At 44.1% G+C, this 18971-nt stretch overlaps 1 protein-coding gene across 4 annotated transcripts in view; it reads right to left on the bottom strand.

Moving 5' to 3' along the window:
- ERBB4 (erb-b2 receptor tyrosine kinase 4) overlaps positions 1-18971 on the bottom strand; it is an 836864-nt gene that overhangs the window by 359117 nt on the left and 458776 nt on the right. For all 4 annotated transcript variants that reach the window (XM_081015663.1, XM_081015662.1, XM_081015664.1 and 1 more), the window contains exon 3: positions 12072-12255. In XM_081015663.1, the coding sequence (XP_080871789.1) occupies positions 12072-12255 (184 nt within the window). The remainder of the gene's footprint in view (positions 1-12071; positions 12256-18971) is intronic.

The raw sequence follows: 18971 nt of genomic DNA, 5'->3' as shown, positions 1-18971 counted from the left end.
TCTCCCCCTCAGTTTCTGGACACCCAGGCACTTTCAGTGTAATTCCTCCCTGAATTGTCCAGCTCTTCAATGCTGGTCCCCATGCACTTCTCTTTCTTCCGTATGCCCCTTGTGACTGCAAGATGCCTGACAAGAGGGGTTCAGCGTTCTTCTTCACCATCAAGGCAACAGGGTGACTGGTTCCTAATGTGTCTTCTGGCCTTCGTTAATGAGCCACCCCAGCCTCACCTTCTTTCCCTCCCCACTCCTGACACAGGCTACAAATCTACACCACCCTGCCAAGAACCCTTTCACACCAGCACAAGCTGGAAAGGAGTCACATCTCCTAAGGACTCTTCTTCAGCAGTGATGTTGGTTTACTCTGCCCCCTAGCCAGGAACATTTGCAATCTCCTAGCTAAAACTCAAAAGAAGAAGAACCCAGAGCTATGATAATTTCAACTGACAGAAGCAGCAGGCAGTTCTCTGGAGAAGCACAAAAACAAGCACAAGTTCTTTCTGATGGTTAGCTGGACAGACACTATCTTACTTTTACATTTAAAAGGAAATGAATGCATATGTGTTTTAACGTAGTGTAGGGGGGAAAGGAGTTTCAGAAGAGACAGCCCCTAGAGCAGTTTGAGAACATCAAATAAAAAGGCCTCCAGCATGTTCTCCCAATGTGACACCTTTGTTCGTTCAGCCCCAGCCTGCAGGCACATTCCCTGTGACACACGAAAGGTTCCTCATATCAGAAAGATACAAAATACAAATGAATTGCCAACCTGTACGTTCATCTGCCCATCTCCACCACTCACAATTTATAATGGAATATTTATTTACAAATCAGATTGAGGAAGCACTATTTGTAAATGTCACTGAACACCCCAGAGCAGGTAGTGAATGTAGTTGCCTGTCTGTTCACGTTTATAGAAGCAGATACTTTCCTTGCAGTCGGTCTTCAGAGTCCTTCTGTTTATTCTCAGCTTTGGACTTTGGTGTTTTTGTGTGCCGTCTATTTTCATTTCCCACCTGAGCTGGTTCTCTATCTCTGTCCACTTTTTTGTCTCTCTTAATGTATCTACTGTAACATGCAAACCCTACAAGTCCATGCAGACTCTGTGCTTTATTATGAATGCAGAAGGCAGCCATCACACTAAACAGAAGCACCATATTTCCAATTCAATCACATTTCCTACCATTTCCTAGGACCACTCCTAATGCTGCAAGTTATATGACATGGGAACATTTTGACTGATTGCTTCTATGCCTGGAAGTATCTTGTTGAAATGCTTCATATATACCTACTGCTCTCATGTAAGCAAACAACAAGCACAAATAAATACTAAGCATAGAAGAAAAATGTGTGTACTGCAGAGGTGCTGCCTATGCCTTTAGTAGTAGCAGTTTCACAGAGAGGATCTTAAGGGAAAGTAACTTAAATTTTAAAAGAGGATTTCAGTGTCACATTTTCTGCAAGGAAGAGAAGCTTTTGGGGGGATACTTGCATCAAGGTGACATAAAAGTTTGAAATACATGGGAAATAATCAAGAACGCAATCACTTGCAGCCAGGGGCGGAGGAAGGGGGTGCGGTGGGGCGGGTCACCCCAGGTGTCACCACTGGGGGGGTGACAAAATGCCAGGCAGCACTCACCGCGGGGCCTGCAGTGCGCCCGAGTCACGCGTCTCTCCTGGGAGAGACACGGTGGCTTGGGCGCCCACAGGCTCCGCACTGCCCCAAACAGTCCACCCCCCTCCCCCTCAGCTGTAGGGCGGCTGAGTGGGAGGAGGCAGGCAGACTCCTCGGAGGCCCTGCGGAGTGTCCTGCCCCAGCTGGCCCTGCCCCATGGGCACAAGGCGCACAGCAGCTGTGTGGAATGTAGTAATGTTCTTCACATTGCTCTGTGAATGGCAGGGTGATTGGCATGAGTGGTCATTTCCTCACACACTTAAGACAACAGAGTTAAGCCATTTCCTGGTTAAGTCATTATGGTCTCCCAGTCTCGTTTTTTCTGGGGGTACTCGAGGTACTTAGTACCAGCACCTTTTCCCACATGTTAAAAGTGAGGCACTTAATGTAACAATTTCATGGTGAATTTCACCAGCACCTTTCCCCCCCCTTTCTTTTTCTTTTTAAAAAAGCACTTGGGTCTCCCCCACAGGAAAACTGAATATTCCAGGTTTGAGTCTCAACTTCTGCAGATCTTAGCAGGAGGAGATCATTTCTCACCTCCAAAGCTGTCCCCTCCTATCTACTAGTAGATTGTATCCTGGAAACTTGCATGTACAATTGCTTGGGAGAATTATGGACAGTTCCTTCAGCCAATGCCCTACTGCTGACTCTTCATCCCTTGGTCTTAACACCACCATAAATCCTGCAATGCTGCATTTTCATCTCAATGGGTGGCCTCTGCGTCTCTGCTCATCACAGTTTTGATGTTCGACAACACATAACTCACTTTTCACAGGCAGAGAGATCTAGCAGTACAACAAAGGAACGATCAGGCTGGGGCTCCCATGTGACCTGAAGAGATGTACTTCATCATTTTTATGAACACTCCTACAAATTCCTCATGAACTGAAGCTTGGCAAGGAGGAGAAATGTCAATACATTCAAATTACAGGGGAGAAAACATGTGCATTTGCTTCTCATTGGTGCCATTGGAATGGAATCTATAAGGTATACATATTTGTCCCATATTTCCAACTGGGGGGAGTTTCACAGTGCTGTAGGGTTTAGCAGTTTTCTTTGGTTAAACTGCAGCATTATAGCATCTTTGCAATATGCGTTTTATTTACAATTATCCAACTAGAACAATGTGAAGGTAAACACACTTCAATATACTAGAAGCGCAGTCTGCCTCACATTCCCACAGAGCAACAAGGCTTCACCAGGCCACTGCATTCAAACTGCAAACTATTATATTTATTTTTTGCTAATTCTTTGTTCTTTAAAATAAGTGCAAGGCTGCTATGTCTTTTTTTTTATCGTCATAACAAATTCTTGCTCAGGGCAACAGCAGCAAAAATAAAATCCAGGTTTCTTACATGTTGCACAAAACAAAGTGCAAACAAGTCAAGGTCCCGTGCTCAACAATTTGATTTGTTTAGAAACGACATTATCAAACACTATCTGCCCAAGCAGAAAGATTACTGGGTTTCACTATTTAACTTCCCAGAATGCAAACATTGAAAGAAAATTCTGTTTTGTCAAAATCCATTGAGCCAGCATAGTGCTGAAAGGCTTGGGAGTTTTCCAGACAGATCCCTCGTGCTTGCATTGTCCATGCATAGCCGCAAAATATTGTTGTGCCCCTCAGAGGTACCAATTTATATCTGAATTAATGCTGCACCAATTGTTACCCACTTGGACTTTGATTTCTGGTTGAAAGGTTGCCATCTCAAGAAGTCCCATTAAAGAACAGTCTCCTTCCTGCAAACAACATATGCTTGAATTAAAGGAGGGAGGGGCAAATCTGTGCTTTTTGTGACGAGGTCCCTTAGCTACTGTTTTGGAATATTCCAGCAGTTGGGGAGGGGGGGGAGAACTTGCCCCCTATCCTTATTCAAGGCCCCTCTCCACAAGGTCTCTCTTCTACCATGTGTGGGGCTGAGGAAAGTTGCTTTGTTTACTCTGCCTATTCAGCACTTATCCGAAAGACAGCTCAGTAGTAATGTGAATGTTCAATGAATATCATGCATTTAGTTGAGGATAAACCAAAACTGAGAAATGTAAGTATTATTTTTGTAGCTTTTTAAAAACCCACAACAGTCCCAACGTAGAACTGAATAAAAATGGGGTAGTTTCAAAAATTGCTCATGGACAGAAAGAAAAACACCTTTCCAGCCTGAGGCTCAAATTCCCTTGAGGGGCAACTTTCTAGGACTGGACATGCCAGTGGTAGACAGAACCAGGGGCAAAGGTAGGTGGATCAACAGGTGTGACTCTTATCTCTGTCCTGTAGGGCACATCCCAGCCATGCTAAAGAGGCAGAGATTTCTGACCAGGGCTGCACCAATCTAAAGGAAGAAAGCCTCCAGATATCAAGTGAGGGAGGAGAACCTGTTCCCTGGAGAAATGGTTGCAAGAAGAAAAAGAGCAACAAGCTCCAAAAGCTGGATCGGACAAGCTACAAAAAATACCAGTGGTCTTTTATAGCACTTTTGGATATTTTCCACCAGTTTCTTCTGAAATTATGTTTTTACAGCCATATCCAAGACCAGGGGTTGCCCAGTTTTGGGGGGCTAGTGGCCACACTGTGCATTTTGAGAGTGATGTGGGCACCAGTCACAAAATGGCAGCCATGGGAGCATGGCATAACACAACATAGTTGCCATGCTGGGGCATAGCACAGCACAAAATTAGACTGAATACAGTCATGGGGAAGCTTTCCTGATAATTGCGTTTCCATACTAGAAAAAAGATCAAGCTGCTGAATTTATTTCTGACATACAACTGTTAAAGGCATGAGAACCCTGCTTTCTCCCAATGCTAACAAAAGCTCAAGCTGTGATCCTGTGCCCACTTACCTGGGAGTAAGCCCCAGACTAACTTCTGAAGTATACATGTATACCACTGTACTGTGAGTTAACTATACAGTGATTTTTGATGTGTGTGTGGACAGAAGCTCCTGCACAGCAAGAGACATGTCTAAGGGCCTTTACAAAGTTTTCACATTTATTTTTTAATTGCTGCACCTACTAACACTTGCTTTCATTTATCTGCCCCCACCATGGTGCCACCTGAATGGCACCATCCGCATGGCAGGGATGGCCTTCCTAAGCACCTTTCAGTATGTTACTCCAAAGTCCTGGAGGGATAGAATTGCAGTGACAGACTGATAAGGCAGAGCAATAGAGTTTAGCCATGCTAACTATGAAACACGCTGTCTTGGGACTGACTTGTTTGCAAATGCTTGCGTGCAAGGAGAGAAGAGCTTGTTTACTGAAGATGCAAGGAATAGGTTATCTGAAATACCCCAAAGCATTAGTACAATTGCACAGTTTTTCAGAAAGTGAAGTAGAAAACACCTGCCAGTTTGTATTATTACTGGTGCACTCTTCCTTTTGCAGGCCTTTGTCAGTCAGACTAAGCAGAGAATGAACCCAGGCTTAAGCTGAATGTGCTGATTAACAGGAAGCCAGAGTCAAGAGCACGTGACTGATAATATTATAGCCACCCCTCTGAAGAGATATAACATAGTTTTAATCCTTCAAAGACAACATGCCTAACATAATTAGACATGAAGGGATGGTGTGCCTTGTTCTTGTAATGGAAAGGAAGGTGTTTATTCAAACTAATCCCTCTGCCTCCAAAATCCCATATACTGTATTGCAACCATGTGAAACTTTTAACACCTCCCTTCCTCCCAGCTATTTCACACTCACAAGATCACATGAGGCAAATGAGATACCCTCAGGCTGTGTGCTTCTTGGTAATGGATCAAACAATGTAGAGGATTTGTGCAAACACTGGTATACAAAGCTAACTACACTGGCTAACTAACAAACAGTTGGAACATAAACTAATGAATGTTTTGTGCCTCAGTGCTGGGGACTCATATGGCCACACCTTACAAGTCACGCCTGCATGGAGAGAAGCAGTCCTTGGGAACACTATCAAAGAACAAAAAGAGAGGACACCAGCCATTTTGAGATTTGGGATTTGATGCAGATAGAACTGGACACAGCTGTGACTTCAATTTTCCGTGGCACCACTTTACAAAGTTTGCAGCCGCAAATATACACAGCTGACGGAAGCAAACTGCAGGGCCACCTGCCATTTCACTCATCTTAAACTGTTTGTTTCGAACCTGTCATGGAAATTTATCTACATCATCAGAGGGAACAGAAAGGAGCATTTAAGACATGAACATTTCTTGTGCAGAAAAGAATGTGTGGAGAAGCAGCAGGCTTGTAGCCCAGAGGGCATAGCTGTCAACTGTCCCTTATTTGGCGGGAAACTCCCTTATCCCAGCTGCTGTCCCTTATTGATGATGTCCCTTAAATTTCCCGGGTTTCAAAGGAAGCAGCTCCTCTCCCTCCCTGCTGGCCAGGGAAGAGGGAGGCTCCAACTGTGTTGCTTGGCTGCCCAGCCTGCCCCCCTCCAGCCTCCTCTCACCAGCCTCAGCCCCTGGGAGCCCCTCCCTGCCGGGACTGGTGGGAGCCTCAGGCCCTTCCGCCGTCATCCTCCTTGTGGCTGCCGAACTGAGCGTCTCTGCCTGGGGCCTCCCGTCTGTCCATCACCGCCGCTCCCGCTAGGCTGTACTGCATCTGTGCCGCCGAAGGACCCAAATGAGATGGGCAGCCTGGCACCGCCTATGAATTGCTGAGGAGCCTTGAGAGGAGAGCAAGGGCAACCATAGAGAAAGCAGTTCAGAGAGAGGAGGCGGAGGCGCAGGCAGGTGTTCCAAGGGCTAACCATAGAGGGGGAAAGCGGAGGAAGGACCGCAAGCGCTTCTCCCATAGACTTGTAGTGGTAGACTAGCATAGATGGTCTGATCTGCGGGTTTACTTCAGGCGCTATTTCCCCCCCCCCTCCTCCCGCCCCGCCTGATGGAACTGAGAGCTGCAGATGGAGCACGAGAGAAAAAAATACAGAACTGCAGCAGCATCTTCGTAGCTTGGACTTCGTTTTGCGCGAAAAGTGGTTGCTGCTTGTAGTTATTTAATTGCAGTGTTTCATCAGCTGGTGTCTTGAGCAGCAACCTCTGGAAACGAAGGGCTAAAAACCAGCGCTGCTCTCCAAAATTACCTGGTCCCTTTTAACTTCGTATTTCAGCTGGTTGACTAAAATCCCTTATTTTGGCTGCTGATCCCTTATTTTTGAGGCTGCTGGTCCCTTATTTTCAAATCTGTAAGTTGACAGCTATGCCAGAGGGGCTGCTTGCACTCAGCCCCCATGGGTTCAGTGCCCAGTTTCCCAGGAACTTACATGTTTTTGGGGGACAGCGGTGAGGAATTATGAGCAGGAACCTGTGCACATGTCATTCATGCATCCACACTAAAGTTAAGGACTGAACAAGACTGATGTCAATTTCTCTCTCTCTCTCTCTCTCTCTCTCTCTCTCTCTCTCTCACACACACACACACACACTCCTACTAGACATGCATTTCCCAATACCTTCTGCACTGCAGAAACTAGATGTTTATAAAACAACACTTAGAATAGGTAAAACTCAGATGCAAGATAGACTTTAAAGCCAGTGAAATCCTCAAAACATGTACAGCAATAACTGAGTTTACAAATATAATTTTGGTTAAAAGCTGCCAAAATATTTAGCTCCAATACAAGACCAATGTAAGCCAAAAATAAAATGCAGCCCTTCAAAAATGGAAAATAGTAGAAAGATGTGTACAGTGGTACCTCGGGTTACAGACGCTTCAGGTTACAGACGCTTCAGGTTACAGACTCCGCTAACCCAGAAATAGTACCTCGGGTTAAGAACTTTGCTTCAGGATAAGAACAGAAATCGTGCAGTGGCGGTGCAGCGGCAGTGGGAGGCCCCATTAGCTAAAGTGGTGCTTCAGGTTAAGAACAGTTTCATGTTAAGAACGGACCTCCCGGGGTGGGAGAGTGCTAGAGTCCTGTCTAGTCAAGTTGCGTCAGATCAATTCCAATCTGTTACCTCCGAGGATGTGGACAAGCTGCTTGGATGAGTGAAACCAACCACCTGTCTCCTTGATCCTTGCCCATCCTGTCTTATAAAAGCTAGCCAGGAAGGGCTGGGTGATGGGCTTCGTGGGGTGGTGAATGCTTCTCTCTGTGAGGGAGCCTTCCCAGACCCGCTGAAAGAGGCGGTTATCAAACCGCTTCTTAAAAAATCATCTTTAGATGCTGCCAATATGGCCAACTATCACCCAGTCTCAAATCTTCCATTCTTGGGCAAGGTGATTGAGCGAGTGGTTGCTGAACAACTCCAGGCACACCTGGAAGAAGCGGACCATTTGGATCCCTTCCAGTCGGGATTCAGGCCTCATCATGAGACTGAAACTGCCTTGGTCGCACTGGTCGATGATCTCCGGTGGGCTAGGGACAAAGGTGAGAGCTGTTTCCTAGTTCTGCTGGATCTCTCAGCGGTTTTTGACACCATCAACCAAAACATCCTTCTGGACCATCTAGTGGAGCTGGGGGCACTGTCATACAGTGGTTCCGCTCCTTCCTCCTGGGCCGTGTTCAGAAAGTGGTGTTGGGGGATGAGTGTTCAGACCCCTGGGCTCTCACTTGGCGGTTCCCTCACTGCAAGAAGCCAAGTTACAGGGAACCAGGCAGAGAGCCTTCTCAGTAGTGGCTCCCACCCTGTGGAACACCCTCCCACCAGATGTCAAAGAGAAAAATAACTACCAAACTTTTAGAAGATATCTAAAGGCAGCCCTGTTTAGGGAATCTTTTAATGTTTAATAGGTTATTGTATTTTAGTGTTTTGTTGGAAGCCGCCCAGAGTGGCTGGGGAAACTTAGCCAGATGGGCTGGGTATAAATAATAAAATTTATTATTATTATTATTATTATTATTATTTGAAGTGCAAAGCACTATAGAAACCTTTCTGGGGCCAGCCATAGAAAATACCGGAAGCTGCAGAAAGAAACCCATGCTCTAAATTATAATGGGTCTTGAGTTGTGGCTGTGTCGCTGCCCCAGACCATCGTATCACAATGACCTGAGCAAGATGTCACAATAGAAAATTAGTATCTCCTCAGGCGGAAATACACCAAGCACCATATGCAATTAATTTTAATGGAGCCTGCCTGGGAAGAGGGCACAGGAATGACACCATGGAGAAGCAACACACAAACCTTAGTGAGCCTTTTGGACCACACACAAGCAATTAGGCATAGAACTGTACACTCTAAAGATCGAGGATAAAAGGAACCGTTGCCATCCTTGCTGAGCACTAGGGAATAATCAGTGCCTGAGAAATAAATATACCCATATTCAGACTATATACTAATTAAATTAGTATACCACCCATCGCAGTGCAGTTCACAACACAAAACACATGTATGTGTGCACAATTTTGCTCCCATGGGAAGCAGCGGTGGACTTTGAGAGATGACTCTGGCTGCTTTGCCCCACAATGTTGCTGTGAAAAGATCATGGAGCATCCCTGGGAGGAGAAACAGGGCTACCCCATTGATTTCTTGGGACAGTGATGTGCCCCGCCCCCAATGCTCCTGGAAGGGTGTCCTTCCATAGAAACATTGTGGAGTGAAAAGACGATGGACATCACTAGGAGCACGGCAAATTCTGTGACAGCTAAACGGCTTTTTTTGGGGGGGGGGGGGAGAAGCCTCTTCTGCGTGCTACATTCCGAAACACCTTCTGGATCTCAGATCTAACTACAAAGATCTGGTCACTTTGCTGAGAAGTAATAGAATTAACTTTAGGTGGGAATTTCCTCAAGGCCTATCTTTTAGCTACAAAGGAAAGAAGAGGAAAATAAGATCGGAAGACGACAAAGACAAATTCTGGAGAGACCACGGAGAAGACCTACAAAAGAAAGTCACAGGAGAGTTAAGAGCAATAGCAAGAGAAACTTTAGACACACCAGGACTATCTCTGGAACTAAAAGACCGCCTGAAAAACGTGATACCACCGACGGAACAGGAACAGGCACTAGGTGCTGTTGGAGGAGAACTAAAATAATTACATCATGGCCCTGCAACTACTAACCTGGAACTGTCATGGTTTGAACTCCCCTCAGAAAAGGAAATCAGTGTTTCATTTATTAAAAAAGGAACAATTGGATTTGATCTGTCTACAAGAAACACATATAACAAGATTACACAGGAAATTGTTGATAAATAAAAGACTTGGTCAGGAATTTATTTCATCGGACAAAGTTAAAAAAAGAGGGGTTGTGATTTATGCAAAAGACAGACTATCACCGAAATTTATTTTTAAAGATGCCCAAGTAAGATTTGTGGCAATTGAAATTCAAACACAAGGAGAAAAATTTTTGATAGTAGGAATCTACGCACCAAATGAAGGGAAATCTGATTTTTTTAAGAAGTTGCATGAGACTTTGATGGACTATTTGGATTACAACATGATTTTGATGGGAGACATGAATGGAGTGGTATCTACATATATGGACAAGGCACAAAGACAGGTAGTCACTAAGGATGGTAGACTACCGAAAACTTTTTTTGACATGACAGACAACTTGGACTTAGTTGATATCTGGAGAATAAGAAACCCCATGGCTAAAGAGGGAACCTTCTTTTCTGAAGCCAAAATGACATGGACAAGAATTGACCAAATATGGATAACTAGAGGAATGGCACCAAAGACAAGAAAGGTGGAAATCTGCCCGAAAACTTGCTCCGACCATAATGCTGTCAAGATGGATCAAGATTAAGGATTAGGATTAAAAAAGTTAAAAGAAATGGAAAATTGGCTTTTAATAGGTTAAAATTTAAGGTTATATTATATTAAGATTAAGGTTTGGGATTAAAAAAGAGGGAAATAAATTGCTGGACAAACAAATTGAACTGGAATACAAAAGAGGGAGGTATGAGGAGGTCCAGAAAATAAGTAAATTTAAAAGTGGTGACGAAAAGGTGGCATTGTTTTTAACTGTTTTCTTTTTTCTATTTTTTGTTTTTTGTATTGTGTATTGTGTATTATGTATTTTTGTATTGTGTATTTTTCTTTTTTACTTTTAATTCTTTTTTACCGATGTGTCTTCTTTTTATTGGAAACTTTAATAAATATCATTTAAAAAAAGAAAAAGAAAAAGAAAACTCCATGGATAAAGACAACAGGCTTGCCTGGCGTGCTCTGGTCCATGGGGTCACGAAGAGTCAGACACGACTAAACGACTAAACAACAACAACCAAAACATACAGAAACATGTTGCATCCCAAAGCCAACAAGTTTAAAATAAAAATAAAAAACCAAACAGCATTACTTATTTTCACATGCATAATTTACAAGAACTGATCTCCACTCACTTGAAAATACGGGACACTTCCTAAGTGAGTTATGTACATTCTTGCTTTTCCTCACCTTTGAACACCACAATGGAGATCTCCCATCAGGCGCTTTCCAAATGCGCTTTAGTTCACACAAGCCTGCAGGCGCACCACTCTATGGGGCCAACGTGTCTCAGGCCCCCAAGAAGAGCTTTGTCCGCCCTGTGATAAATTACTTATAACTCTATCAGACATCTCACTCTCTGATCCCCCACACAAGCCATTAGATGTCATTTCCATGGTCTTCGGGGAAATATCACCCGTGTGTTTGCCTCTCTGGGCTTCTTTGGGAGGAAGAGCACAATATAAAACAAATAAATAAACAAAGCAGGGCTTTTTTTCAGCCAGAACTCAGGTAGGCGCCATGCCATTATAAGAGAACAAGGGAGGTATTCTTGGTGAGTTCTGGCACATCTTTTTCTAGAAAAATAGCACTGCCTCTAACAATGAGGGATGGGGGATAAATTCAATTCAGTTTGCATTTAAAGGTGAACCTATCTAATTTGCATTTTCTGAAGCAATACAAGAACTGAAACACAGCCATCCTTCAAAATTTGCAGTTCTCTAAATATTGCAGTATAGTCCTTCAGCTGAGTAATCTGTGTTCTCTCTCTCTCTCCATACATACATACATACATACATACATTGCACGTGCACACACACACTCGGGTAAAATGTTCATACAGATGCATAAATTACAAAAAATAACATACAAAAATGCATTACTAGGGAAACTGCTTTGCAAAATTGTGTATATTAGGGAAAAATTGCATACGAAACTTTATATTTCGGAATTATCACTAAAATGTTGATGATTATCATGTGAACTGAACATGAGAAAGTGAGGAAAACCAAAGAGAAATTGCAAGAGATAAAACTTTTCCCATTACTGCACTGCCATTCTAGGGAAAACTTCACATACCAAATTTCTGCCTGTCAGTGCTCCCATTGAAGGAAAAAGCACCCTGGGAGAAAAAGATAACACCTGTATGGAGGTATTTGTTGTAGACTGAAGTATCAAGATGCTTCTGTGTACATTTTCTTGTACACAGAAAGACCAGCAAGCTCACCTGCCAGTAGAATCAAACAGCTCTATTAAAAGGTCTTTCCCTTACCAGTCAAGTTCTTCAGTCCAAGTCGCCTGAGTCCAAAGCTACCATCCTTTTTGTAGTTAAGGAAGATGGCCAATGCAGAACGATCATAGAGTTTAGTTCCACGGATGATGCGCAGATTCTCCAAGGGAAGGTATTCAAATTGATTCAAAGCTACCAAAACATAGCCAGTGACTTCTCGGATAGACTGAAAGAAACAAAAACATAATTTATTTGCTATTTAACATTTCTAGACAGCTTTTTTTTTTAAAAAAAAGAACTTAAATTCTCCAAGGAGGCTTACAAAGCATGCTAAAAACAACACAGCATTAGCATATCATTTAAAAACAGACTGAATTAATACAATTTCATTCAATGGCAATCTATCCATAAAAACCTGTTGAAGCATTCCAACGGTCCCCTGTGTGAGGACTGCTATGATGTAGCCCCTAAACGCCGGCAAAGAAAGAATTAAATTGCCCCCATGAAATCATTCGATGACTTTGGTACCATCACAAAGTAGAGAAGGGTCAAAGTCATTTGCACACAGAAGGTCCCAGGTCCAGTTCCTGGCATCTCCAGGCATGGCTGAAACCCTGAAGAGACTACCAGTCAGTGGACCTGACTGGTAAGATGGATGGTTGATCTGACTCAGTCGGCAGCAGCCTGCTGTGCCCTCCCTCTGCCAAGCTCAACACTTAGGAATAAGAGTAATTCACTTATGCAAACATAAAAAGTATGCCCAAACCGTTGATTCAGATATCTGAACACACCACCAATCAGTATACCCGAACAGCCAGAGTGTGCTCACTCTCTTATTTGGGACTCAACCATACAGCAGCAAATAAAACGTTTCAAGTGCAATATACAATGTGACACAAGATGGCGATGGTGAGCCTTATGGAAAATTCAATGTACTAGACTGACTACCCCTGGCCTCTCTGGTCAATTCATCAGCCACAACTTAGTCTCCAGATCCTAAATTGGATACATTATCATTCATTATTTGGCACAGAACTGAATTCCCAAGTCTTCTGACCCTTTGCCATAACCCAAACCTAATGGTCATGATCATGCAAATATCACTCACACCACAGTATTCATTTACAGAGAATCTGATGCAACTCAGCAGCTTAGAGATCTTTTCCTCTAATTTGCCTGGGAAAGAGCTACATTGTATTCATTTTTTGTATTTTCTTCCCCACTCCCCCCGCCCCGCTATCTGAAAGCATCTTAGACCCAAAGTATTCAGGGTCCACTGAGGTCAAAGATCCAAAGATTCTAAAGCAAATTTGCCCTATGCGGTTTTCTGACTCCGCTCATCCATGTGAATGTTAGACAAATCCCACTTCCCTAGCCCCCCCCCCCCAACATCTCACCTACTGCTTGGAGAAGATCTCCCTGGGGGAAGTGTGTTCAGCTAGTGAGGAGCAGAGAGAGGAAGCAGCTGCCTTTATGCCCCACTTGGACCTCCTGGAAGTATCTGGCTGGACCCCTTGAGAAACAGGATGCTGAACCAGATGGACCCTGAATCTCATCCAGTAGTACTCTCTAACATTCCTGTGGAACAGCCTTGTCTTCAGGGCTGGCCCAATGTATTTTACTGCGTGTGATGAAGGGTAAGATGATGCCTCGCCCCTATTCTGCTTTCAGAAGCTGATGAGACTGCTTGTTGAATTCTGGCAACAGCACATCACCTGGAGGGCAGCAAGGTAGCTTGTGGGATATAGAGCTGGCCACCTGGCATACTGTCCTCCAGCACCTCACTGCTGCAACTCACTGCCTGGCAACTCAGAGTTATCAGCAGTGGTGGGGGAGGGGTGTCCATTGCTGTCCTAGCTTACCAATCTTGTGGGTCACTGCTGCTTTCCAGGAGGGTGAGGAGCTCAGTACAGGGATCTCAGCATGTGGTGACAGAGCCAATCCAATTCTACATTCCACTGAACTCCCCACATCTTGTCTCTTCCCCTCCAGGTAAGCAGCTGTGTTGGAAAGCCAGAAGAGCCACAGAGTGTCACCTGTGCCACTCCACCAGCTGCTACTGACTGCAAGATGCAGCAACAATGCCACCATGCATCACATGAGCAGAGTGACACAGGTGTGGCATCTGCCAGGATGTGTGGCCTGGTTGCCTCTCTCCCTGCTTGCCTGGACAAGGGGCTCTCTCAACTGTACTATGAGAAGGGATTCAATGAGACAGACAGATTGCCCAAATCAGCAACAAGCAAGCGTAGCTGCTTGGCCAAAGAGGACAAGAACACCTGGAAGGACTCATCATTGCTGCCCTCCTGCATCTGCTGCCTGAGGTGGCTATTTCACTCTGCCTAATGGTAGGGCTGGCACTGCTTGGCTTCATCCAGACCAGAAAACCAACAAAGCATATGTCTGCATCAGAACATTTACAATCTCCATTGCAACAGACCTCGTTTGTAAATGCAGACAGGAAAATTAAAGCTTTTTGCCACATCAATGCCTCGGTTGTCTTTGAGCCTGTGTTTTCATCTGGAAAAGGCTGAGGGGGAAAGGCAGGGATTTTCATCTTCCAGCATTACTACCCACAGAAGCAAAAGTCAAGTTGCAGTTATTCCACACCCTGAAAAGGATGAGCTGACATCTGAACTCTGAGCTTGTGAAGTGCAATCCTTCCCAGTTCCAAAAGACTTAATTCAAACAAAAGGTTGGTGACTGATAACTTCTGCTCTTTAAGATAAAGCTCCATCCATTTACACTTCAGGGGAAAATGCGCCACAAGCAGGATACTCTGAATCTTTTGAGCTGCTGAAGCTGTTGGAAGCAACTCCTGCCCCTCCTGTCAGAGAGAGCTTTGGCGTGTACTTGAATGAGGCAACAAAGGGAGATGCTGAACCATCTGTTATCTCAGTGGCTTCCAATGTTTCTCTCCTCACCAAAGAGCCTCTATCTAGACCAGGCTGAGGAAGTGAGAAGAGAGGCAAAGAGGGAAGGGGGTGACGGGTTCTGAATGGACACACCCTCACGTTGGACAACCCTGGCTTGGCTTCTTTTTAGAGCAGCTGTGTTTGCATTGACAAGAATAACAAACTAATCGTTCCACCTGTGGCGGATGCAATTCAGTGATACTTTGGAGAGGGGAGCGGAGATTACTGCACTTCACTTTGAAGTCAGTCATCAAATCTAGCAGAAGGTTTGCCAGTTCTTCTAAAAGCAATTCATGTAAACCAAAGGCAGTGGGGGTGTGGGGAGACTCACAGCATATTTGGAAGCCAGATGGCAGGCAGTTTCATATATGAAATTGTTAATTAATAATTCCACAGAACCTAGTAGCCCAAATCTGTACCCAACATCAAATGAGTAAAAGACTTCATGGTCTAAAAAATAAATAAATCTCTTGCAAGGCTGCAGACCCAGGAAGCTGGGCTGAAAAGTAAGAGCTTGTCTGTAAAGAGCAGGGGTAGATCAGCCTTTTCCATTTTGTGTCATGAGTTCAGGTATAAGTCTGTTCCAGTCCATTTTCTGCAGATTTCTTTTTAAAAAACAACAACAACAAACTGCTCAGAAAGACTATGCACCTTTTGTGTGTCCTTTTCCTAAAATGCTCATTTTTAAAATGTATTTCCTGCCCAAAAACACTTTGGGGAGTATGCTTTTCTATGTAATTTGCCTTCAGATCACAAGCTAACTTCAAACGATGCTTTCAGATCCTGGTTTGCAGGCCCAAACAAAGCATGGCTAGTAAGCTTGGTCAGGTTTGGATGAACAGGCAACCAGAACTTAGCTGAACTAATCATGGTTTAGTGCAGGGGTAGCCAACATGGTGCCCTTCACTTGTTGCTGGACTACACATCCCGTTACCACTGACCCTTGGCCGTGTTGGCTGGGGCTGGCAAGACAGAGACCAACAACACCTGGAGGTTAAGTGTCCTATCCAAACTGGGGCATTATCTTGTAGTCCCCACAGCAACCCTCTAAGGGAGGCCTTTGCCTTACCCCATAGTATATCCCCCCACCAGAACTCTTGGCAGAACAGAGAATTTGATTCCTGAACTATAGGGTGTCTAAGGTTCTATATAATGGAAGTTTCCATAGTTGCTTGCCGAAGGTAATTGGTGATTGAGTATTTATAAGCCTGCAACTAATATGTAATTAAAATATAGAAAGGAAAAGCCAGATTAATGAATAGTAGATTGTTACCCCGAGTCCTATTACAAAGGATTAATATCAACGCTGCTTTAAAAGTGGAAGGAATTGGGAGGCAGCTCTAACAAGCATTGCACACTATGCTTGTGACACAGCCAAATAACAAGGTTGTCCTTGACCCCAGGCAAAAAGGAGCAAATTCCTAAGGCCATTGTTGAAGCTGGTGAGCATAAACATAATGTATATATAGATGCCCATGTAACAGCTCTCCAAATACATGAGAGAGAAAACAAGCGTGAACATCAAAGTAAGTTAGCAGATCAAAGAGGAATTTGTTAACATGCACTGAATTAAGTTTAGCTCTAACAGAAATGCCAGATCTATAGCAGACTGCTCTTGACTCTGCAAGTTGAAAACCATGAAACTCCGGGGCCTGGTTCTCCCTGAGGTAGCAAACGTGTGTCTGGGCTTTTCAGCCCAGCAGGTGGGGGAGCACATGATGGGATGCTCTTCTGTGCAAAAAAAAGAGAAAAACTTAAACTGCAATCCTATCCACATTTACCAATGAGTTAGCCCCACTGATCTCAATACAAAGCTTAATTCTTAGTAGATGTGTACTGGATTGCTGTAAGGCTTCAATTGTAAGAACACTTATTTGTTTATTTGGAATAATTTGTAGTCTGCTTCCCCCCCACAAAGGAGATCAATGTGGAATATACTGAAAGCACTAAAAAGGCATTAAGGAGCAACAGCAAACAACAAAATTCAAAGCAGCCGAAAAAATCTAGCAGGATTCACAAACCTGATTAAAGAGAAAGGTTTTACCTTCCCTCCCAGTGAAGAAGCCTTACTCAAGACTTTACTCAAGAGAAAACCCCACTGAATTTGATGGGAGCTGCAGTAAAAGTACAGAGCCGATCCAATGGTGTTACTAGGGAGCTCAGACTCACTGTACTTTTGAGTGTCTTCCTAAAGTCTTGAATCTAGTTATTTTCATTTTGCCTGGGGGAAAGTTGGGATAGTCAGGGCAAGAAAGTTCTTTTTTTGCATTGCTGACCTTGCTCCCTAGAATTACTTTTTTCAGAAGAGATGCTTTTTCAAACAGAAACAGTCCACTTGTCAGCAGCTGGAAATGACTTTTGGTTGCTTGATGTGGCAAAAGGCTTGTTGCAGATGTGCAATTTGGTGGCAAATTGGCCAAGGGGGAAGCTGACTTGCGTGGCAGATAAGGCATTGGGTTGGATCCTTCAGTAAGTGGGCATTTCCCTAAAAGGGTTCAAGAAGCGATGTTTCTATCTGGGAGCCCACATGGGGGCTGATGGGCCATAACACCCTTCCCAATGGCAGACCTGGTAGGGTTGCCACAATTTGACCCATGTCATGGGGTGAACCTCAGTCCAGGGTCACCTTAGCCCTCCAGTCAGGTGGGCTAGCTGATGCCATATTCATACGCAATGCCTTCACCAAAGCTTACTTACATCTGCAATCAATAAAAGCAGTGATCTATTTAAACCCAAATACCAATAGTCTTCTGCCTTATTTTGCCTCTTGTCCATCTTTTCTGGGCTGTGCACCTCCTACTATTGGGTACGCCAGTAGATCTGCTGTATCAACTCTCAGTCTGGAGACTTTAGAACTAGATCTGCTATTCTTCAGCTCTCCAAGTCTTGTGTATTTTGTGATGTGTCAGAAATGTCCTTGTCTACCGCAAGCTGAGCCATTCTCCTGTGAATTCCTTTGGTGCTTGTTGCATCAAAAGATGTGGAAACTATAGCAGACAGATTGAAAATAGCATGAGTTGTCCCCTGCCTCTCTTTGCTAGGACAATAGTAACAGGAGATACACAGCCATTACAGTGAAAGAGAAAGAACTAAGGCATGTCAACAAAGTCTGACCATTTGTGCTACATACACATACTATGGACTGCTGATTATGAAGAGCCAACAAAGTGAGTTTGCACCAAGGTGATTGTCATTAAATAGTATGGTGGGTAATAACTAACAAGTTGGTGTATATGGCTAATAATGGTTTCATATGGAACAAAGGACAGAGCTAAATGTTTTGTACGTATGAATACATGCAGGTGTGTGTTGGTATTCACAAAGTTTCTGATCCTCCAGTACCTAGAGAGGACTATACATCAGCTCATGCCATACTACATACGTTACGGGCAAGAATCCATGATCAGCAACTAGTTTTTATAGGGAATCATATGAAGAAAAGAGTGTGGAATAGCAGGCAAGGGTCTCTTTTTCTCCCATGCTCTATCAAGTGGCTGGCTGCCAAGTCCACAACCTTCTTTAGCTTCTGAACCCAGTTACTTTGGAGGAGATACAGCTACCCAGAGGCCCAGTTTGGACCATGGACTACCCGTTCAAGAGCCCTACTTTATGGCATAAAAACACCCAAAGTTCATATTGTTTGGCTATAGATATGATGACTGGTGGCTTGGCATATTGATTCTTGAGGTCCTCTACAGCTTTTATTTTAATCCAAGGTTAAAGTCCAAGATTCAGTCCTTGCCTTCCCTCCAACTGAACTACCATCCATTCACCCACCTGCAGCATGGCAGAAGGGTTGAGTCCCTCGATCCTCTCATCCTTTGTAGTAAGGTAAGCAGGAAAAAGATGGGCAGAGGAGGGGGTTAGAGATTTGTGGCTTACAGGTGGGGGTAAAGGGGAAGCATTAATCCATTTTGACTCCGGATAAGCGGAGCTATTTTCTGAAGTCCGCTCACCTGCAGTGGTGGGCAGTTTTGCAGCTAGGCTCTGGATACACAAGTGACCCAACAAATGGCTGCCGCTATTG

This window comes from Podarcis pityusensis (genome assembly GCF_964106645.2).
Source record: "Podarcis pityusensis genome assembly, chromosome: 1".
NCBI classification, from domain to species: Eukaryota; Metazoa; Chordata; class Lepidosauria; order Squamata; family Lacertidae; genus Podarcis; species Podarcis pityusensis.
Note: the sequence above shows the minus strand (reverse complement) of the source record. Positions and strands in the feature narration are given on the sequence as shown.